The sequence below is a fragment of the Megalobrama amblycephala genome, linkage group LG7 (assembly GCF_018812025.1).
Source record: "Megalobrama amblycephala isolate DHTTF-2021 linkage group LG7, ASM1881202v1, whole genome shotgun sequence".
NCBI lineage: Eukaryota > Metazoa > Chordata > Actinopteri > Cypriniformes > Xenocyprididae > Megalobrama > Megalobrama amblycephala.
In genome coordinates, this window is record NC_063050.1 from 9,268,619 (window position 1) to 9,292,772 (window position 24,154).

At 39.0% G+C, this 24,154-nt stretch overlaps 3 protein-coding genes across 10 annotated transcripts in view; 2 read left to right on the forward strand and 1 right to left on the reverse strand.

The window, feature by feature from the left end:
• LOC125271221 (B-cell receptor CD22-like) overlaps window positions 1-24,154 on the reverse strand; it is a 136,821-nt gene that overhangs the window by 49,486 nt on the left and 63,181 nt on the right. The window lies entirely within an intron of this gene.
• On the forward strand, window positions 372-18,781 carry LOC125271290 (CMRF35-like molecule 8). Its single transcript, XM_048195371.1, has 7 exons — window positions 372-563; window positions 677-988; window positions 1,099-1,149; window positions 15,390-15,500; window positions 15,790-15,879; window positions 17,838-17,887; window positions 18,489-18,781. The coding sequence occupies exons 1-7, from the start codon at window positions 524-526 to the stop codon at window positions 18,564-18,566; spliced, it is 732 nt and encodes a 243-aa protein (XP_048051328.1). The 5' UTR covers window positions 372-523; the 3' UTR covers window positions 18,567-18,781.
• Window positions 21,069-22,188, forward strand: LOC125271301 (CMRF35-like molecule 1). The gene is made up of 3 exons (XM_048195388.1): window positions 21,069-21,469; window positions 21,601-21,912; window positions 22,022-22,188. Exons 1-3 carry the CDS (start codon window positions 21,430-21,432, stop codon window positions 22,126-22,128), a joined length of 459 nt encoding a protein of 152 aa, XP_048051345.1. The 5' UTR covers window positions 21,069-21,429; the 3' UTR covers window positions 22,129-22,188.

A 24,154-nucleotide genomic window follows, 5' to 3' on the forward strand; every position in this document is an offset into this window, starting at 1 on the left:
TATGATGGAGAAAGAGTGATCTTAATGTTATTATGCATTATAATATATTAAATATTATTTACACTTTCTATAAAAGACTGTTTTTTTCCATGATGACGATTACCACAGAAAATAACTCTAAAAAGCATTTATTATTCATCTCAGTGCTTTTACAATTTGTCCTTTTGGATTGTTTCTTTAAAAGTGGATCATGCTTAACATTAAATTAACATGTTTTGAAATACTGAGTACATCAGAAAGTACTCAAACATATTAAAGACAGAATGGAAACAGTTTGTGATTCATAAATTCACAGCTAATTTCCTGGTCAAAACTGAGAGGCGTTTTCACAACTAACACCACAGAGAAACACAGACACACAGTCAGTGAATGGTAGAGTTTGACTCTCAACACGTGAGAAACAAATATCTCTTTTTATTTTCCATCGATAGATGAGAGCAGTATTGTTGGCTGTTTGAGTTTCTATCATTTGAGGAACTGCTGAGAGTTTCAGACTGATTTTCTGAACTGAACTGATGAAGAAATGAAGTTTCCGCTGACAGTTTGTGTGTTTCTGCTGACGGGTAAGAGCTCAAGATCTCTAATACAAGAGTTTATTATCTGTTATTATGGCTTATTGTCACTGTACATGAGTAAAGCAGTGTGTGTGTGTGTGTGTGTGTGTGTGTGTGTGTAGTGATCAGTTCACTGTCTGTGGACATTACAGTGAGAGGAACGGAGGGAGAATCAGTGATTATTAAGTGCCCTTATGCTAAAGGATATGAAAACTCTTACAAATACCTCTACAAAGGACGTTACATAGACGGTGTCATTATACTACGATCTGATGGAGGAAAGTATAAGGGCAGATTCACACTGCAGGATGATCATCAGACCAGATCATTTACAGTGACCATCAGTGATCTGAAGATGGAAGATGCTGGAATATACGGCTGTAGAACTGGATGGTGGGGAGAATATAAAGTAATCCAGCTGATTGTGATCAGAGGTGCCTGATGTTCATTATTAAACAACAATCTGCTTCATCATTCATGTTTATTGTTTTATGAATATATTTGTTTAATTTGAATGTTGTAATGACTCTTCCTCATCTCTCAGCTCCACAGAGGCCAAAACCTGTCCAGATCTCAACATCCACCCTCCATCCAGGTGCCTGATATTCATTATTAAACAATAATCTGCTTCATCATTCATGTTTATACTTCATGCTAAAGTTAATGATTGTGTTATTAATGTATTTGTGTCATTTCTACGGTGTGACCTTGTTTCTAAAGCTAAACAGAAAACATCTCAGGTTATGACTATAACCATAGTTCCCTGAGAGAGGGAACGAGACACTGCGTCCCGAAGGGGGCGCTATGGGAACGCCCTCAGCGTGAATGCGTCTGATGCACGTGTGTCAACTAGTCCAATGGCGAGAGTGAACGTCACCGGCGGGTGACGTCACGACCAGGAAAGTATAAATACACATCCGGAAAGACCGGCTTCAGCTTAAACTGCCGAAGCAAATCGATCACAGGGATGCAGGGAGTATGGCAACGCGACGCAGTGTCTCGTTCCCTCTCTCAGGGAGCTATGGTTATAGTCATAACCTGAGACGTTCCCTTTCGAGGGAACTCGCACTGCGTCCCGAAGGGGGCGCTATGGGAATGATATCCCAAAACGCCATAATTCCAAAATGCCTGTCTGTGTGAAACTGTGGCACACTAAGACAAGAGCACTGAAGAGCCTGGAGCTGCATCCAGGTCGAGATACATCATCTCACAACGTGAGTGGTGAGGATCAGCCCGCCACATCACAGACTTCCTTGAGGAAAACCCCCAACATCAAGGCCTTGGAGGCCGCCATACTCCTAGTAGAGCGAGCTCTGGCAGACAGTGGATACTGCTGGCCGGAGACCTCATACGCAAGTGATATAGTCTCAACTATCCACTTGCTAACCAATTGTATGGACGCAGGGAGACCCCTAATTGCGCGGTCCAAAACAAACAGTTGATCTGAGGTCCTCCACAGGGCAGCTCTGTGGATATCAGGTGTCCAGTGCTCACACTGGACACACAAGAATCCACTTTTCCTGGTCTGGATCTGAGAACAGAGGACAGAAAGCTTGCAGCACTATAGGCCGTGTCATATTGGTCAGAACCTTAGGTATATAACCCGGTAGGGTAAAGGAACACTTTGACCATCCCTGGTGCACACTCAAGGCACGTAGGGGATACAGATATGGCCTGAAGGTCTCCTACTCTTTTAGGGAAGAAATGGCAAGGAGGAAAACAGTATAAACAGAATCAAGCGGCTCAAATGGAGCTGCAGATAAGCCTTCCAACATAAAGGCCAACTCCCAAGCAGGAACCCTAGTGCATGTTGCAGGCATCAGCCTCAGAGTGCCACGAAGGAAACGATACCTCAAAGGGTTATTCCCCACAATTGTACCAACCACAGGGACATGGTATGCAGAAATACGAGGATAGTTTCCTTGTGGTTGGAGTTCTGGAGTAAAGTATGGTCACCACAACCTCGGTTGAGAGACCAGATACTATGAGTTGGGCCCCCTCAGGGGCCGAACCCACAGGTTGAATACTTCTGGGCGGGGTGAAAAATCAGGCCCGTCGCATGAGATAGGTCTCTCCTGATCGGAATCTCCGAGGGAGAGCCGTCAAGGAGAGACACAAGGTCCAAGAACCATATCCGACTTGGCCAGTAAGGCGCTACTAGCAGTAGACTTATCCCTTCCCGGCGAATTTTGTCCAGAACTCCTGGGAGCAGAACAATTGGGGGGAAAAAACGTACAGACGTAGCCTCGGCCATGTCTGTACCATGGCATCCAGTCCAAGAGGAACTGGATGTGTAAGGGATAACCACAGTGGACAGTGCGTCGTATCCTGAGACGCGAAAGATCCACCTTCACGTAGCTATAAATCTCCCAAATGAGCTTCACCACTTTGGGGTGAAGTCTCCATACCCCTGGCCTCAGCCCCTGTCTCGACAGGATGTCTGCTCCTATACTGTAGGTCCCTGAAATAAGATTGTTCTCGAGGAGAGCATCTTCCCCAGGGACCACAGGAGGATCTGGTGCGCCAGATAGTGGGCGCAAACGCAAACCCCCCTGTTGAATTATATAAGAGACCATCGATGAATTGTTTGTTTTCCCAGACAGCTCGATGACCTCTCAGGTCTGGAAGGAAGAACTTCAACGCATTGAAGCCCGCCATCATCTCCAGGCAATTAGTGCCACGAAAGATGATGACTCCTCAACAGCCCTTGAGCTGAGCGGCCTTCCATTACCACTCCCCAGCCTGTGAGAGAAACATCTACCATGAGAGTGACTCAATGATATTAAGCTCCTAACACAGGTCCCTGGGACAGGAACCAACTTTTCTTCCATATAACCAAGGCGCGGAGACACCGCTGCGTGATCTTGATCATAGGAAGTGGATTCCCCCTCAGGGAAAACCCTTGGTCCTGAACCACCACTGTAAGGGTCTCATGAACAGCAGGCCAAAAGGTATCACCGTTGGACACAGCTGTCATCAGACCCAACAGTTTTAGAAAACTGTTTTACAGTGAGTGACTGGCCTAGTTATATCTCCTGTGTGACTGAAAAGATTGCAGCAATACAAGTGGGCGACAGAACGACCCGCAGCGTCACTGAATCCATACCATGCCCAGGAAGGTGGTTCTCTGTAATGGAGAAAGCACACTCTTCTTGGCGTTCAGCCACAACCCCATTTTTTATGAGCAAGAACAACATCTCAATGTTGAACTGACCATCTGTTCCGACTGCGCTAATATTAGCCAGTCATCTTATCAGTTCATAATGCGTATGCCCTGCAGCCTGAGCAAGGCCAGAGCTGCATCTATGCATTCCATGAATGTGTGGGGTGATGGATCTAGACCAAATGGAAGAACCTAATATAGGTATACTTTGCCCCTGAAAGCAAACCCGAGGAACTTCCTATGCTGTAGAAGGATGGAGACATGGAAGTATGCACCCTTTAGAACTATCATGACAAACCAGTCCTCAGATCTGGTTTAGAGTCAACATTTTGAACCTAAGTCTCCTGACTGACTGATTCAAATGATTAAGATCTAATATAGGATGCAACCCTCCATCCTTCTTTGGAACAAAACAGTAGCGGCCCTAAAAACCCTAACTCTCTGCTGGGAGGAGGAACCCATTTTGTAGCTCCTTTCGCAAAAGAGTTTACTTTTTGTTCCATTACCAGAGCCTGCCCATTGAGATACATCTTTGGCAGAAGCCTCAACTCTGCCAGAAAAACCACAAAAGGGAACCAGCCTCTCAAGACTGGTCTCTGGTATACCTAGAGCAGCCACTTTGGTGACCTGAAATACACTGGCAGGAAATAACCCATATGACTGCTTTTCGACCCTCCTCAGAGGGTGCGAAACTGATGCAGCGTCGAGTGAGCGCTGAATCAAAGCTTGCTGGAAACCGCTGCACCCCAGAGCACTAAGAGTGATGGGGTTGGCAGATCGGTCCCCTGAGGGCAACGAAGTGGCACGGGCACCGTATACTGAGGTGTACACCGCTCCACCCCGCGGGGGGCTGCCCCAAGAAGCCTAACACCACAGGCGTCAGGATCTACATGAAAGGCTTAACTAATACATGAATCTAACTACTTAAAGTCAGATAAATATGTATTATTTTAATTTCTCAAAATTAAATTACAGCCAACTGTCCATTTAATTCCTCAAAATTAAATGCAGCAAATGATCTATCAGACACGTTAATATGGTCTGAAAGAAATGCTAAATATAGTATGTATGTATATATAGGCATATAGGCCATACAGGCCATACACACATCAAATCACATTTAATCTCTCAAAATTAAATGCAGTCACATATCAACCAGACAGGTAACAACGGTCTGGATGAAAGTCTAAATAAAAAGTTATTAGTGCAGACATATAGCTTCTTTTAAAACCAGGCAATATCCCATTTAATTCCTCAAATTAAATGGATCAATGAACCACCAGACAAGTGTACACGGTCTGAATGATTGGTTTAATATTTATAACTGCCGTCTGCACACCCTAATCTACGCGTTGCCTCGGCAAACACGCTAGATCAGAGCCACTAGAATCTTTATTGCAGTTTGCAGACACGAAATCTACGCGTCGCCTCGGCAGACGCGAGATCCGTGCCACTAGATTCTTTATTGCAGTTTGCAGACTCGAAATCTAAGCGTCGCCTCGGCAGACGCGAGATCAGAGCCATTAGATTCTTTAATGCAGTTTGCAGACTCGAAATCTAAGCGTCGCCTCGGCAGACGCGAGATCAGAGCCACTAGAATCTTAATTGCAGTTTGCAGACTCGAAATCTAAGCGTCGCCTCGGCAGACGCGAGATCAGAGCCATTAGATTATTTAATGCAGTTTGCAGACTCGAAATCTAAGCGTCGCCTCGGCAGACGCGAGATCAGAGCCACTAGAATCTTAATTGCAGTTTGCAGACACGAAATCTGCGCGTCGCCTCGGCAGACGCGAGATCCGTGCCACTAGATTCTTTATTGCAGTTTGCAGGCTCGAAATCTACGCGTCGCCTCGGCAGACGCGAGATGAGAGCCACTAGAATCTTATTGTATGGAAGGCCAAAAGGGCCAAATACACGTGAATTTTAACACGTCAACAACACGTTAAATACGTGTATTTCACGCGTATTTAACGCGTATTTCACGCGTTAAATACGCGTGAAAAATCAACGCGTTAAATACGTGTATTTGACGTGTATTTCACACGTAAAATACACGTATTTAACGCGTGAAATACGCGTGAAAAATCAACGCCTTAAGTACGTGTATTTCACGTGTATTTCACGCGTTAAATACACGTTAAATACGCGTGAAATACGCGTTAAAAATCTGTTTGAACGGGTCAGTGTCATTGGCTGCTGAGAACTTGGGTCAAACCATTTCTGTGAGCTTAAGGGGGTGTACCATTCATTTACTAAGATGCCATCATTTAACATGCTAGATCAGCTTATTCTGCTCTTTTATTTCATTTTTTGTATAATCTAATATATTTAAACTGTCGTTTAATGAAAAAATAGATTTAATTTTTCCACTTATGCATTTTTTATTTTATTATTATTATTTTTTTTACAACGCCCTTACTTTTACTGACAATAAAATGCAGCATTGTAAGCTCACTGAATGCGAGTATGCTCTCTCTCATATGACCTGCAAAGTTTTTTCTCTGGTGTGTGTTGGGGTGGGACACTGAAGAAGATTGGCGTATGACTTGAGTCGATAGACCTGCTGCAAAGTTTTGTTCTAAAGAAATAGTGCAGTTTAGTCATACACAAATATAATTTTAAACTGATAATAATGTAGATGCTCCCTCTGTGTTTGTGTCAGAACATGGGTGCGGAGCGCAAGCTCAAACCTTTGTGACATACTGTATCAAAACTATGTGAAATAAATTATTTCTAGTAATTTAGTAATATTTAAGCCATTAGTGACTAATCACATTTAAATTCATTTAATTTCTTAAATACTGGAGAGAATAAACCATATCTGTGGAGTCTTGGGTACTATATAGATATAGTACCCAAGCGCAAGCATAAACCTTGCATTAAGAACCGGCAAAAGTAATGATTATGAAAGTGGCAAAAAAACAGCAATGAGACATTTTAATTGTTTATTAATAAACTAATGTTTTCTGAATCAGTGTCGGCTGCAAAGATGTTGACATTGCTGACTCTCATCATCTCCGCAGAGATGCACATTTCATTCCATTAGGCCTACACAATCAGAGAGTAGCCTATTGAATTATTTCGTTTAAAAGTAGACATTTCACGCTTTCTGTATATGTGAGGCAAGCAGCCTATATGCTGAGTTTCGGTTCATTTAGCCTATAAGGCACGCTCCAGTTCACCTGCGAGTGATCGCGCCCGCGCCTCCATGTCAGGATTATATTGTCAGACATATTTGCTTCTTATTTATTAAATCCAGGCAATTGGTTGATGAAACATTGATTAAAGTTAAGATACAATTTTTACAAAACGAAATTCACTTAAGTTTTGTTTTGTAGAAAGCCTTTCTTTAAAGTGAATTTCGTTTTGTAAAAATTGTATCTTAATTTTAATCAATGTTTCATCAACCAATTGCCTGGATGTAATAAGTAAGAAGCAAATATCGTAGAAAATATAATCATGACATGTGCCAGCGCGATCACTGGCGTGTGAACTGGAACGCTTACATAAATGAACCGAAACTCAGCGTATAGGCTGCTTGCCTCACATACATGTGAAATATCTCTATAGAAAGCATGAAATATCTACTTTAACGAAATAATTCAAAACGAAAAGAAATAGGCTACTCTGTTTATGTAGAATAAACCGAATGGAATGCTCATTCTCTCTCTAAGCGCGTCCATGTGGAGATTATGAGAGTCAATGTTAACTTCATCTTTGCAGCCGACACTGATTTAGAAAACAATACTTTATTAATAAACAATTAAAACGTCTCCTTGCTGTTTTGGTCACATTCATAAGACCAATATCGAATCCCAGGCAATATGCCTTTTTCAGTTGACGAATAAACAGTAGCTACATAGTGCGCCTCCCACTCAATAAATCGCAATAGGCTTAAAGCTTTGTGTTGCTTTTGATATGGAACAAAGTCTCAGATTTAAAATTCTGTCCATTTCATTAAGAAATTCAAGCAATAAATACCGTTTTGGCGCTCTTTAATGTGGCATGATAGAGAGTTGTAGCTTCTGGGTACTCAGGTGTGCGACCTCCGTGAAGTTGGCACCCCATAAAGCGAAATAATCCCCAAAACTATGTCATTCGTTTGTGCTACGTTTGTGCTGATTTGTGCCGCAAAAACGAACGTTTGTGCTGGTTTGGTGTTTGAGATATTAAGTATTATTTTTTTGGTCGTGTGACGTCATTCTCCACCCCATGTCGTTCAAATCGCTTCAAACCGGTGCCATTCGTTTGTGCTCGATTTGTGCTGGTTTGTGCCGTTAAAACAAACACTAACTGTTTTCCTTCCACAGATATAACAAATTTAATTCGGGAGCTGTGACGTCATTCTCCACCCCACTTCGTCTAAATCGCACGAAACTGGTGTCGTTCGTTTGTGCTCGATTTGTGCTGGTTTGTGCCGTTAAAACAAACACTGTAACTGTTTTCCTTCCACAGATATAACAAATTTAATTCGGGAGCTGTGACGTCATTCTCCACCCCATGTTGTTCAAATCGCTTCAAACCGGTGCCATTCGTTTGTGCTGGATTTGTGCTGGTTTGTGCCGTTAAAACAAACACTGTAATTGTTTTCCTTCCACAGATATAACAAATTTAATTCGGGAGCTGTGACGTCATTCTCCACCCCACTTCCTCTAAATCGCACGAAACTGGGCTGCGTTCAGCCCCGACAAAACGTTGCAAAACGTCTTTTAAACGGAAATGGTGGCGCGTTGAACACCCTGTTGTGATGACGCAAGCGTTGCAACTATGGCAACTGAGAAGGCCATTCTTTGTGTTCTTTTTGAAGAATTTTCGGAGCCTGATGATATCGATATAAATACTGTTTAATACTGCAAAGTACCCTCAATGTTACAGCCACTGCCCTTGCCGTCCAGAATAAAAGAGAGAACATCTCAGTCGAGTGAAGGGATTTGTGAAAACTTCTAATTATTTTGATACAACATTTGCCTTGCATCTCAGGATGAAAAGACAAACATTTCAGGTGAAGGATAATCCACTTCTTACCTCCAAGACTGTGTTATGATCTATATTATTTTATTGTTTAATAGGCTTATCATTATTGCTGATCACTGTTGTTGTGCTTTGATATTGTAATATTTACCATTATATAATCAGAGGAGTATAGAAAAGTTTATTAAAGTGTAACTTCACAATACAACACCAAAATATATAAGTAAAGTATTTTTATGTTACATTAATACCCAGTATGCGAGCTGTCTCTTTAATACCGCGTGGGTTATATACATCTTGCCGCTGATTGGGCTGACATTTCTGACACACCCACCAAACAAGAGAAAACGCATCTCAAACCCGTTGCACACAGTTGCACACTGTTTCCAGGAAACATGTCGTTCAACCCGGAAACCGTAGCAAAACGTTGTGCACCGGTGTGAGCTTGAACGTGCCCCTGGTGTTGTTCGTTTGTGCTCGATTTATGCTGGTTTGTGCCATTAAAACAAACACTGTATCTACCTCTTCTTAAATATAACGAAAAAATGTTTTATGAACAGTGTAACTCACCCCCATGCCATCCAAATTGCTCCAACCCGGTATTGTTCGTTTGTGCTCGATTTGTGCCGGTTTGTGCCGTTAAAAGAATCCCTAAATGATGACTTTTTGACTTAAAAAAAATAAAAAAATAAAAACCAAATAATTTCCACCCCATGTCTTCTTAAATCGTTACAAAATGGTGCTGTTCGTTTGTGCTCAGTTTGTGCCGTTAAAAAAAGCAACAATGACATCATCTTAAATATAAAGGCCTAACGAAAAATGTTTTTACATTCAGTTTGCTTAAAACCGGTGCCCCCCACATGCTCCAAATTCGCTCAAAATCGTTTGTGCCGGTAAAAAGTTTTGTTTGTGCTGCTTTGGTTTTTAAAATATTTAAAAAAAATATATATAGGCTATAGGTCATTTTCAGGTCACCCAGCCCCCCCACATGCTCCAAATTTGTCCAAAATAGTCTCATTTGTTTGTGCTGGTTTGTGCCGGCGAAATTTTCGTTTGTGCTGCTTCGGTTTTTAAAATGTAAGACATTAAATTATAGGCATGAACTCACTAGCCTGAATGAAGAATCAGAAAAGCTTAATAGCCTAAATAACCTACTTTAAGTCTTCAAGTAAAAGGTTAAATAAATGTTTACTTTTAGCCTGCTAACTTTACACTTGTAAAATATTTAGCCAAAAACGAAAAAAGATTGAATAAAAAACATCGGACTCTTTTCTCTCATAATATGTAAAAACAAACATACAAACAAACAAAAACAAGTATAACAGTTTCATATTTCAAAGAAATACGGAATCATCATAGAAAATAGCCTCCCGGTACACAAATCATCATACACAAATCACAAATCGTAATTTTATTCATGGGTATGTGATTATTCTTTAATAGCCTATTTGTTTCGCATGAGTGGCCCTGAAGGCCGTTCAACTCAGCATGTCTTGCATGTCCCATCACGCAGTTCATCTGATGTAGGCTATTGCTCTGCATATTAGTTACAATTTTTCTATTTGGTTGTTTCATATATTTCTTGCCACTGTAGCTGTCTCATGCAGAGCACAACAACACACTTCTCTTGTCCACGGAGGCGCCGGCGCGATCCCTTCCATTGTTTTCTGATATTTTGGGTTTTTCTAATGAAACACAAATTATGCTATTATTTATAAAAAATAAAAATAAAAAATCTTCTTGTAATAGTGGGTGAAACATGTGGTATCATGGAGGTTTTTCTTAGGCCTTTTAATAATAAAATAAATACAAATAAATAAAAATTTCCTCAATGTTGTTTTAGACAAAGCCAAAATGAGTATTTTAGGGGCCGCCCACACATTCGAAACAAATTTTAAAGCATAAACTAATTTAAGTTTTTCCCTTAAACCAAAAATACAAAAAAAACTCAACAAATGTTTCAGTTTCTTAATAAAAAAAAGTTATTTGTCTTTGTTTTTGTTTTTTTCAAGTAAAATAATTTAAAAATAATGTCTTTACACACACACACACACACACACACACACACAATATTTTAGCATTGCAAACTTGATTTGCAGCCTGATTATTATCGAAATAACAGTCAATCTAAACATCTAAACATCAAGTAGTCTAATCTAAACACCTTGGCCTAATTAACTGGTTCCAGTCAAGAAGGGAAAAACAAGGACTCAAAATCAACCTATATGAATTAATTTATAAACAACACTAATTTTATCCATTAACTTGTTCTATTTAATGTAACAATTGCAATTCACTTTGTACAGTGTATTTGTTTTTTGTTTTTTTCTTCATTATTATTGTTTTATTTAAAGAAAATAGCCTTCGCCTATAGGCTACTTTACATTGATTAAAGTCTGTGTTTGTTTGAAAGGTAAATTGCAGTTAGATGATGAAATAATCTGAGCATAAGCAGTTCCACAAGATTCCACTGGGCCTGTTGCAGCGTTTTATCTTTGGCACTACCCACTGAGCAAATTACGTCCAGAAGACGTCTTTTTGAGGTCTTGTCTCAGGTTGAAAAGACGTCCACTGAGGGGCCAGAATGAAAGTTTTTATGACGTCTTTTTTGGACGTCTTCTGGACATCCGATATAGGCGAACACGCAGAATCACCAAAGGAGAAAAATCACAATTTTTAAGCCACCATCGTGGAGATGAGTGTTTGCTTTAGTTGGGCTCTTGTCCCTTGCCTTATTAATATTAGAGTTTGTTTGGGTTGTTAATTGAGTCATAACAGCCAGACAAGCAAAGAGAAATGATCAGGTGTTGGTTATGTTTTCACATAATCATTAGTTGACCTGAATCACTGAACTCATTTAGAGTCCAATCTCTGAGTTAGATTTACATTATTGATTACAGCAGCACTGTGAGTCTACAGCAGAAGATCAGCTTTATCAATACGATTCACATGATTTCAGAAAAGGTGTGTTGAACAAAAAAAAGCTTTTATTTTAGGCACACACAGACATCAAGAATCATCCTGTGAATCTCAACAGTGGTGACCATCAAAAAGCATGTTGCAGTGCATTCTGGGAGCAACCAATCAAAATTCATCCATGGCTCCCATCATGCATTGCTGCATGAATAAATTATGAGCTTAATTGTTTTAGTAATTTCCTTTATTCTCATATTTTATTTTGTTCTGTTTATGTGTCTTTTTAGTAGCTTGTTTTCTAATGTTCAGAGTTGATCTGTTGATCAGAATATGTTGCTTGTCACCATCATTGAGATTCACAGGCTGATTCTTGATGTCTGTGTGTGCCTAAGAGAAATATTTTTTTGCATGTGAAATCCTTCAGATTATATTGATAAAGCTGATCTTCTGCTGTAGAATCACAGTGCTGCTGTAATCAATAATGTAAATCTAACTCAGAGATTGGACTCTAAATGAGTTCAGTGATTCAGATCAAACAATGATTATGTGAAAACATAACCAACATCTGATCATTTCTCTTTACTTGTCTGGCTGTTATGACTGAGTTAACAGCCCAAACAAACTCTAATATTAATAAGGCAAGGGACAAGAGCCCAACTAAAGCAAACACTCATCTCCACGATGGTGGCTTAAAAATTGTGATTTTTCTCCTTTAGTGATTCTGTGTGTTCGTCTATATCGGATGTCCAGAAGACGTCAAAAAAAGACGTCATAAAAACTTTCATTCTGGCCCCTCAGTGGACGTCTTTTCAACCTGAGACAAGACCTCAAAAAGACGTCTTCTGGACGTAATTTGCTCAGTGGGTATCTTTCGCGTGTTATACACGTGTTCCTGTGAGTTTCTTGATTGCACAATAATTGATAAAAGAATACACTTCTCTGAAGTGTCAAACAAATTTTAAATTAACCTGTAAATTACCCTGCACACATGATTTTTTTAGTCTCAGAGCATACATCTTTTCCGTATGCAGACCTTCCTATGCATTGTTTAACGTTTTTGAAGGGCGCAGAAACACGTTAAACATGTATTTGAAAATTTACCATGCAATTGTATAGTATTTTATTATTATTATTTATTCAAATATCTGTCCCAGTGCTATAGCACAGCATAGAACACGCCTGGTTCCAGAAGTAGGCAGGTAACATGTAGGCCTAAGTGGTTGTGACAATATCTGGCACAAATTTAGTCCATTTAAGAAGGGGTCTTAGTATTATTTAATGGCACAAACAGGGACAAAACGAACTGCACCATTTTGGAACGATTTAAGATGACGGGGAGGAGTTTTTTTTTTTTTTTTTTTTAGGCCTATTATTATTATCATTATTATTGTTGTTATTTTAAGTTATTCTTTTAACGGCAGAAACCTGCACAAATAGAGCAAAAACGAATATGCCAGTTTTGAAGCGATTTATATTACATGGGGTGGAGATTGGGTTTTTCATTATTTTTTTATTTTTTTTTTAAAAAAGGTAATCAATTACAGGGATTCTTTTAATGGCACAAACCGGCACAAATCGAGCACAAACGAACAATACCGGGTTGGAGCAATATGGCATGGAGAGTTACATAACATAAAACATTTTTACGTTAGGCTATATTTAAGAAGAGGTCTTAGATACAGTGTTTGTTTTAACGGCACAAACCAGCACAAATCGAGCACAAACGAACAACACCAGTTTTGTGCGATTTAGAGGAAGTGGGGTGGAGAATGACGTCACAGCTCCCGAATTAAATTTGTTATATCTGTGGAAGGAAAACAGTTACAGTGTTTGTTTTAACGGCACAAACCAGCACAAATCGAGCACAAACGAACGACACCAGTTTTGTGCGATTTAGAGGAAGTGGGGTGGAGAATGACGTCACAGCTCCCGAATTAAATTTGTTATATCTGTGGAAGGAAAACAGTTACAGTGTTTGTTTTAACGACACAAACCAGCACAAATCGAGCACAAACGAATGGCACCGGTTTGAAGCGATTTGAACGACATGGGGTGGAGAATGACGTCACACGACCAAAAAAATAATGCTTAATATCTCAAACACCAAACCAGCACAAACGTTCGTTTTTGCGGCACAAATCAGCACAAACGTAGCACAAACGAATGACATAGTTTTGGGGATTATTTCGCTTTATGGGGTGCCAACTTCACGGAGGTGCCTGAGCGTTATCAAACACATAGTAAAAGATTCGTGCCAGTTTCATTTTTGTTCTGGATCCAGTGCTCTGCTGCTACATTGGAGCGCACTCGCCACCAACTGTTTTCAATAGATCACCCTCAGTGTAATCTGTCAACATGACGGACGGCCTTCAGATTTTTCAGTCAATGTTAAAAAAATCCCGTCAATGACGGGAAATTTTCGGTTAACGCCACCTCTGATATATATAGGCTGATTATGTAGGCCTAATCCGAATGAAATGTGATGATGAGAGTCAGCAATGTCAAATTTTGCAGCCGACACTGATTCAGAAAACATTAGTTTATTAGTAAACAATTAAAATGTCTCCTTGCTGTTTTTTGCCACTTTCATAATCATTACTTTTGCCAGTTCTTAATGCAAGGTTTATGCTTGCGCTTGGGTACTATATCTATATAGTACCCAAGACTCCACAGATATGGTTTATTCTCTCCAGTATTTAAGAAATTAAATGAATTTAAATGTGATTAGTCACTAATGGCTTAAATGAACTAGTACTAGTCGACTAGAAATAGCTTATTTCACATATTTTCGATCCAGTATGTCACAAAGGGTATGAGCTTGCGCTCCGCACCCATGTTCTGACACAAACACAGAGGGAGCATCTACATTATTATCAGTTTAAAATTATATTACTAACCTGCACTATTTCTTTAGAACAAAACTGTGCAGTAGGTCTATCATCTCTAGTCACACACTTCAGTTAGCCGTGAAATACGCGTTAAATACGCGTGAAATACACGTATTTAACGTGTTGTTGACGTGTTAAAATTCACGTATATTTGGCCCTCATGGCCTTCCATAGTATTGCAGTTTGCAGACACGAAATCTATGCGTCGCCTCGGCAAACGCTTGATCCAAGGCCATAGATTCTTTATTGCTTAAGACTTGATTCCCTCGAGAAAAAAGCCAAGAGGTGCAGAGCTAAAAATCTCGATAGTGCATCACATCGGGAAAAATGAATGAACACTGTCAGACCCCCTTCTTTTACAAGAACTGACGTGCATGCTCTGCTCTAAAACAAACAACACATGAATCGCGTGTATCCCCACTCGTATAGTGGCGAGGGCAGGGAAGCACACATGACTCAAGTTGCTATTTGCTCGCCAATAAGCTTCTGTCTAGAATATATATAATGCTTGAGGACAACCAACAATAAATAGACAGAGACAGTTTAACACAGAGCGCTTTGCTGAGGCACAAAAGCTGAAGCCGGTCTTTCCGGATGTGTATTTATACTTTCCTGGTCGTGACGTCACCCGCCGGTGACGTTCACTCTCGCCATTGGACTAGTTGACACACGTGCATCAGACGCATTCACGCTGAGGGCGTTCCCATAGCGCCCCCTTCGGGACGCAGTGCGAGTTCCCTCGAAAGGGAACAACTCCTGTCCAGATCTTTACCTCCACCTTCTATCCAGGTGTCTGATATTTAATATTAATCTTCCAGCTCAAGTTTCTCTTCACATAAACCCATGATTATGTGCATTAATGTGTCAGTATAACAGCTCAGTCTTTATTCCCCTTCAGATCAAACTATCAGCTCATTTTCAAACACGCCGCCCTATCTGAGAACATCAGACACAAACCCACAATCCAGCAGCATCACGATCACAGACCATCAGATCAGCTCTTCAACAGGTTCATCTTCTGATCTCTCAGTGATATCTTTTATTTAATATGCACTGTAATAATGTCTGCTGATGTCTTCACCTGACATGTGTCTCTCTGTACTATATTTCTATCATATGAAGAAATTAACTGAAATCACACTGTCATCAGAGCAGGAAGTGACTGATGGTTGTCATTGGCAACATGACTTTCAATAATCCTCGCATCCTTCTTTTTTCCATACAAGTCTTTCATTAAATCATTCTGTAAACCGGTTTCTATTCTGATTCTTCTGACTGTTTCCTCTTGTGTTTTTCAGTGATTATCGTCACTGTGGAGGCTTTGATTTTACTCCTGATAGCAGTTTCACTGATTATAGTGGCTGTACGAAAGAAAATGAAGAATAAAGGTAATATTTTATGCTAAACAGTCCTTTTATCTGATGTTTCAGCATTTTGAGCAACAAAAAACTGAAGAGTCAGGTTTAGGATAACATGTTTAAGTATCTGAATTAAAGGATCTTATAATTATGAACCATAAGATAATTGAACCCAGACAGCAACATAGTGTCAGGCCAGATCCGGCCCATATCTGGTCTGCATGTAATCCACGGGCCTGTTTACACCTGGTCACTTCATGCGTTTTCACTGATCGGATAGCTATCCCATCGTGAAAAGACAAGGGGCCTGTACCATGAAGCTGGATTAGCTGGCTAGCCAGGTAAGTTTCAGATTAGTTTGTGCCAATCCTGGGTTTTAGGTACCATGAAAGTGACTTGGCTTTTAGCGGTGTTCATCGCCATAGTAACTTACGCTCCATGGCTAACCTGCTCCGGGGCAGGTTATGTTCTAGGTTAGAGATCTCAAACTGAAATTGGACCAATCAGACGTAAGCTAAGTGACACTGACACACTCAACACAATAAAGTCCATCCCTCAGTTTCTCTTCCTCCAAATTAAATGTCACAATATAGTAAAAACAAATATTTAATGATAAAATTGTCTGGTTTTAATGATAATTACTTAGAATTATTTTATGATTTATATATGATTTGTATAATTATCTATATTTTTATTAATCCATTACATGCACACAAGTTTAGTTTAACAGTTGTTAGTAAGCATTTAGTTTCAATGAATATTAATATATATATAGATCTTATGTAATATAAATAAGTAAATATACTCTTTAAATATGACTACATGTGAACTTGTATATTTGAGTCTCTATTGCTATATATGATCAACTATATAAACTAACTTCACAACTTTCACTTGCACTGATAGAGAAAGATCATTTCTTTTATTTGTCCTCTTTCACAGACAAGTATTTTCCATTAGTGTAAATGCGTTTAAATTCTTCATTTTCAGCAAAAGAGTTTTGAATCACGCTGGCTCTCTCGCGAGAAGTGAATCACAGTTTATCTCTGTTGCAAGGCATGTGATTGGCTGTTTGGCACTGATGTCACAGATTCATGTGCACGCGCTCCACAAACTCAGGATCAAAGCCTGAGTTGACAGAGAAAGTTGATGATCAGCATCATGGTACCAACAAAGCCAGATAGGAGTGGTTTGGTTTTGTCAACTCGAAACTAATCCTATAACCCTGAGTTTGTTCAACTACCATCATGGTACAGGCCCCAGGTCTAAATGCCCTCCGAAACACATTCGAAACGGATATAAATCCGATAGTTCAAACCACTTCAGGAGATGATCTGGGACACATTACAGTCAAAACTGAACAGGTCTAAATGCATCTGGTTGTTGAAACTACATATGTAAATTTAACTCCCCCCAAAAATACTAAAAAATAAACGTGTGAGAGCATGTTATAGGCTAAATAACATGTTATAGTTAGATATGACAGTGCTACTGCAGAACGCATCGCCGCAGATGAGCAGCTGAGGATCTCTTCAGCAAGACAACGCGCAAACTGCCACAAATCAAACTGAAAGTAAGCCGCAGACTCTCAAAACACAGTCATCTTCATTAAAAGTAATGAGACGATACGATCTTACCAGGGCTGTTGCCGCGCTCTCTCCTATTGCCGTCTTTGATTTTGAAATTAGCCGATGATCAATAAAATGCAGCTCATATTTGTTGTTTTCGGTGACGTGAACTCCAGGAAATCTGCATATAGAGCGGGAATTGAAGATCGGATTTATATCCGTTTCGCGGAGACACATTTATGTGGCCAAGTGTAAATGCAATCGTTTTTATAAATCCGATAGTTATCCGATCAGAGAAAACGCATGAAGTGAGCAGGTGTAAACAGGCCCCACATGTACCAGATGTGAGCCGGATCTGAGCCACACATTGTTGCTGTCTGGGAAGTATCTAAGAAAGACTAACATTGATCTGTTTCACAGGTCTGCGGTCGTCTTCCATCGAAGAGTTTAATCCAGTGTTTTATGAACAGGTGAGTGATCAGAAACTGATGATTATGGATATTTATTGAACTCAAGGTTTACAGCAGTAATTGCACCAACAGTTTCTTTCTCAACACTGTAATGACACTGAAACAGAGACTATGATCTTCAGACATTGAATCTCAGATTGTGTGTGAATTATTATATTCATGTGTTAAAACTTTAAACAGATTTATTTTGTCATGTGTTTCTCTTGCTCCTCCTGTGATCCTGTCATGTGCTTCCTCTGTTCATGTGTTCTGATTGGTTCCTTTGTGTATGTGTCATGTTCTCATTGGTCCATGGTTTGATGATGAACAGGTGTTCATTGTTAGTCATTAGTCTCTCTGTATCTATAGCCCTCATGTTTCATTGTTCTCTTGTTGAGTTTTGTTCCCTGTAAGAGAGTCTCGTGCCTCTAGTCTTGTCACAAAGTCAAATTCATGTTTATTTTCATGTTTATGGTCATGTTAAGATTTTCAAGTCTAGTTTGAGTTATCATCTTGTCTTGTTTTGTTTGTCCTGGATAATCTTTAATTAGCTGCACTTGGGTTCGGCTCGTCTACAGTGTCCTCCATTACACTGACTAACTCTTGTTTCCTGTGACTGTAGATCAAAATCACTGAACCTCACTGTGATCCAGAGGACAGAGACACAATAACAACTGTATTTTACAGCCGTTGTTCATGAACTATTGTCATAATATAATATAATATATAATGTCATATAATATAATTCCAAATCATCTTCATCCTTCTCATCATTTTCATCGTTTTTCTGAACACGAGTCATAATCAAACCTGTTTTGTCTGTTCATTATAGAGTTCAGAAAGATCAGATTCATCTTCATGAATTGATTATTTGGTCTTTTTTTATTGTAATTATCATTAATGTGTCAGTTTTACATTTGATTCTGGATATGGATCATAAAATAAATGTATTCTTTTCTGAAGCTGAAAGTCTCATGAGATTCTTTCATTCTGCAGTTTAATAGACTAATTAAATAATGTTATTCTGGATTGCAAGTGAAGCATTTATTTTATTAATACTATTTTGTATGTCTGCAGTTATTAATGTGTATATGGATGTTCAGTTCAGGTTAGTTTCTTCTGTTCACTCCTGCTGGTTGATGTTGAAACTACAATAATCTGCTGCCAGAGAGCATCTTTCTCCATTCATGACCATTCAAAAGCTGCATATTCTGATATATCATTAAAAGCAAATATATGGCACATGTTGTTTTTTTGCAGCTGCTGTTGAGATGCTAATGCTAATGGACATCTTTATTAACATGTTACTATAGGTTTTGCTTCAGATAAACATGAGATGTCTTTGACACACTTGTCAAACAGGAAGTTAAACTACAGCCACAGGAAGAGCTTTGATGTTTCAGCTGGGGCACGTTAAAACTCAAACTAGTGCGCAATGCTTTGCTACGGTTTGCAGGTTGAACGACAACGGGTGCAACGGGTTTGAGATCTCTTGTTTGGTGGGTGTGTCAAAAATGTCAGCCCAATCAGCATCAACATATTATAAACCACGCGGAATTAAAGAGACAGCTCGCATAATGGGTATGAATGTTACATATACACATTTATATATTTTGCTATTGTATTTTGGAGTGACACTTTCATAAACGTTTCTATTCTCCTCTGATTATATAATGGTAAATATTACAATATCATAGCACAACAACAGTGATCAGCAATAATGATAAGCCTAATACTCAAAATAAAAATAATAAGATCATATAGATCATAACACAGTGTCAGAGGTAAGAAGTGGATTATCCTTCATCTGAAATGTTTGTCTTTTCATCCTGAAATGAGAGGCAAATGTTAGATCACAATAATTAGAACTTTCCACAAATCCCTTCACTCGATTGGGATTTTCTCTTTTATTCTGGACGGCAAGGGCAGTGACTGTAACATTGAGCATATTTTACAGTATTAAACATGTATTTATACTGATTCTTCAAAAAGAACACAAAGAATGGCCTTCTCAGCTGCCGTAGCTGAAACTCTTAGCTGAAACACACCACCATTTTCTTTTAAAAGACGTTTTGCAATGTTTTGTCAGGGCTGAACGCAGCCCTGAACACACAAACTACATTTCCCACAATGCAGCTCTTCTCCCAGAGCTCATATGATGGAGAAAGAGTGATCTTACAGTTTTTTTTGATTGCTAAACGACAGTGGGCACAACTGGAGTCACATGTGCAAAACTCTAACTACAGTCTGCACAGCAGCAGTTCATGTGGACCAAACTCTAGTTCGTTTTTCATTACTTGAACACAGTTTTCAAAACTCTACACACTTATCCCATGACTTTAACCACAACCTGCACAACACTGTGGATTTACAGCACTTTGTTCAAATGCTAACACTGCTGTCAAAACTGTGAACCACACATTCAAAACACAATAGATTTCAGCCTTGTGCCTTTCAAACACTGCTGATTGCAATTTTAGCTGAAAGGCTAAGCAGGTGTCTTGTTTTTTTTAGACTTGTTAGTGAACACACACACACACACACACACACACACATATAGGCTATATATAGTTTCTACCTTTTTTTTTCCTCATTACTGTAATTCCGTAAATTACTACAGACAATTGAAGCAATTTTCATTTACCTTAAAGAATTGTTGTTCTAAAAAATTAAATAAATCATGTGAAAGAATGTCACTCTTTTCTTTGAAGAAAATATTACTTTGTATTAGGAAAAGATGTAAAGATGAAAAGTTTGTATTTTCTGTGTTGGTGTTTGATGCTAGTGTTTTTACTCTCAGTGTGTTCTGAGTGACAGTGTGTGTTATCACAGTGAGGGTTGTGCATAGTGTTTGGCTGCACTGAGCCTGTTTTGAGCCATGTGTTAAGAGTTTTGTTGCTTGGAATGAGTTTTGCAGGTGATGTGAACTGTTTAGCTCAGGTGACTGTTGGTAGTGCAGACTGTAGTTAGAGTTTTGCACAAGCTCCAGTTGTGCTCACTGTCATTTAGCAATTGAAAAAAACTGTAATGTTATTATATATTATAATATATTAAATATTATATACACTTTCTGTAAATGAAAGATGTTTTGCCATGCTGATGGTTACCACAGAAAATAACTCTAAAAAGCATTTATTATTCATCTTAATGCTTTTACATTTGTCCTTTTATTTAAAAGTGAATGATGTTAACATGTTTTGAAATAATAAAAATAAAAATGTAATTTAGTAGAAAAAGAGCAACAGGGCATCAGAAAGCAATCAAACATATTAAAGGCAGAACAGAAACAGAGAGGACAGGAAACAGGCTGTAGTTCATGAATTCACAGCTAATTTCCTGGTCAAAACTGAGAGGCGTTTCACACCTAACACCACATAGAAACACAGACACACAGTCAGTGAAAAGTAGAGTTTGACTCTCAACACGTGAGACGAGAAACAAATGTATTATTTTATTCTCCACTGATAGATGAGTGCAGTATTATTGTTATTTGAGTTTCAGAAAGTAGTTTGAGGAGCTGCTGAGAGTCTCAGACTGATTTTCTGAACTGAACTGATGAAGAAATGAAGTTTCCGCTGACAGTTTGTGTGTTTCTGCTGACGGGTAAGAGCTCAAGATCTCTAACACAAGTGTTTATTATCTTTTATTATGGCTTGTTTTATCAGTGTACATGAGTAAAGCAGTGTTTGTGTGTGTGTGTGTGTGTGTGTGTGTGTGTGTGTGTGTGTGTGCAGTGATCAGGTCACTGTCTGTGGACATTACAGTGAGAGGAACGGAGGGAGAATCAGTTATTATTAAGTGTCCTTATCCAGGAGGATATGTAGACTCTGTCAAATACTTCTACAAAGGAGTTTACAGAGAGAGTGTCATTATACTACAATCTGATGGAGGAAGGTCTAAGGACAGATTCTCACTGGAGGATGATCGTCAGACCAGATCATTTACAGTGACCATCAGTGACCTGAAGATGGAAGATGCTGGAATATACGGCTGTAGAGCTGGATGGGGGGGAGATTATAAACAAATCCAGCTGATTGTGATCAGAGGTGCCTGATATTCATTATTAAACAACAATCTGCTTCATCTTTCATGTTTTTGTTTTATGAATATATTTGTTTAATTTGAATGGTGTGACGACTCTTCCTCATTTCTCAGCTCCACAGAGACCGAGACCTGTCCAGATCTCAACATCCACCATTCGTCCATATACAAACACCAGCACTGAACACATTGACACTGAACACAGCAGCACAGGTACCTGAACTCACTCACACACTGAATACACAACAAAACATTAACAAAATATTGTTAATGTAAAGTTACTGTTATTACTTTTTTCAGATCCATAACTTCAATAAATACATTAGTAGTTAGTCTGATCATATTGAAAACAGAGACATAAAAGCTTCTATACACAAATCTAATGCTGCATTCATGATCATGAAGCATGTAATTATGAGTTTCCAACTCGTTCTGACAAGAAAAATTCACGACTTCCTCAAACTTGTACCAGATTGGAAACTCATCAAAATCTCATTCTTCAAATCTCCAACTAAAGAACCAAAATGGCAGCAGCTTCGATAGTCAGAGATCAAGATGTTCCTCAACACTTTAATCAAATGTACAACAACTGAATTTTTGACGTGTCATTTCACAGCCTGTTTTCTTTAGCACTTTCTTTCTTCTGCAGTTTCTGAGTCTGTGTTTCTGAGCAAAATCATCATGATGTGAACGCAGCATTACTTCACATGGGTTTTCATGAATTTAACAGAGACTTTTATCCAAAGTGACTGTATCAGTTTAGATAATAAAGTTCTAATTGAGCACTAATATATTGTGATTATCAGTAATCAGTGTTATGAACAGAAAACACAACCTTCGTTCGTATGCTGCAACAGCACAGGACAAACAATGTTATGTGTGTTTTTGCCTACTCTCAGGGTTTATTATTATTATTTGTTATTATATTATCACATGAGCGGCTCAATCACACGTCACTGGTGTTTCTCTCTTTCAGTCACTCATCAAACTGAAACTGAAACAAGAACAACAACAGGAAATACTACAGTTGAACTCCATCAGTCAACCACTCGTAAGCACACAAACTACACTACCCATAATGCAACTCACATCACATGATCTTTGAAAGGAAATTGGTTTGAACATTTGTGAAGACACATTTTATCTCCTTTATAAACATAAAATGATGCACAAATCAGCTTTCATGTGGTTAATTCAGTTTGACATCAACCATAAAGAGAAGTGTTTTCTTCTGAAGTGTCGAGGTTTACCATTGCAGTTTCACTTCCGTTACACTATATATATACAGATATTTGTAATGTTACAATATCATGTGTTTAGCGATGCGTTCAGACCTGTCTTCTGTTGCTGGCGGTCTGGGTTCGGTTCTGCTGGTTCTGACTCTGTGTTCTGGAACAATCCTCATCCTGAAAAAGAGGAAAAGGAAATGTGGGACAGGTAATGCTTTGTGATTTTAAAGTCCTGTTTTTAGTGTTTGAACTGATTTGACTTGGTCTTTTTTTCTCTATTCATGCTCCATTCAGATTTACTTCAGCAAAATGTGCAGCACAATACAGAGGTGGGTGTTATTATTGCATGTTATTACATGTGAAATTATTGTTTATTGATGAACAGAGAGTATTATCTATGTAAACTAGTAAATTATTAATATATGTGTTGTTTTTCAGACTGACCGCATGTATGAAGAGTTTCCAAACAGTGACGTCGCCATGGTAACATCCTCATCCAATCAGACACCTGCATCTTCACCCAATCAGACGCCTGCATCACACCTCAACAACCTCCCAGAAGTCTCTGCTGTTTATGCCACAGTAACCAAACAACGGCCTGATTCAAACCTCAGTCACACCCACTCGACCAATCAGGTGACAGATCCAGACTGTGATTATTATGCCACTATAAAGTCACCTGACCCAACACAGGACAGCAGGACAGAACTGATCTACATGACAGCAACACATCCACAAAACATCTCAACACATCCACAAAACATCTCAACAAACGAGGGTCTGATATATTCAGCGATCAAGAAAAAGTCTGTCCACAGACATTGTAAATGATGTTCCCAGTAAAAATAAAATCTGGTAACATTTCTTTACTGAATCAATATTTTTGACACACTTTTCTTCAACTATTAATATTACTAACCACAAATGTTACTATATGGGATAATTATGTTTCAGCTTGATATCAAACTCCTGAAGGTCAAACTATTCTGAAGTTATAGGCAAAATATCAATGTTCCAT

Excerpts from the sequence above, each read along its gene's own strand:
- LOC125271290 (XM_048195371.1), top strand. The coding sequence starts at position 524 with ATGAAGTTTCCGCTGACAGTTTGTGTGTTTCTGCTGACGG. Across the intron at positions 15,501-15,789 it reads TCAGATCAGCTCTTCAACAG|TGATTATCGTCACTGTGGAG; the intron begins GTTCATCTTCTG and ends TGTGTTTTTCAG. Across the intron at positions 17,888-18,488 it reads ATCCAGTGTTTTATGAACAG|ATCAAAATCACTGAACCTCA; the intron begins GTGAGTGATCAG and ends CTGTGACTGTAG.
- LOC125271301 (XM_048195388.1), top strand. The coding sequence starts at position 21,430 with ATGAAGTTTCCGCTGACAGTTTGTGTGTTTCTGCTGACGG. Across the intron at positions 21,470-21,600 it reads TTGTGTGTTTCTGCTGACGG|TGATCAGGTCACTGTCTGTG; the intron begins GTAAGAGCTCAA and ends GTGTGTGTGCAG. Across the intron at positions 21,913-22,021 it reads CCAGCTGATTGTGATCAGAG|CTCCACAGAGACCGAGACCT; the intron begins GTGCCTGATATT and ends CTCATTTCTCAG.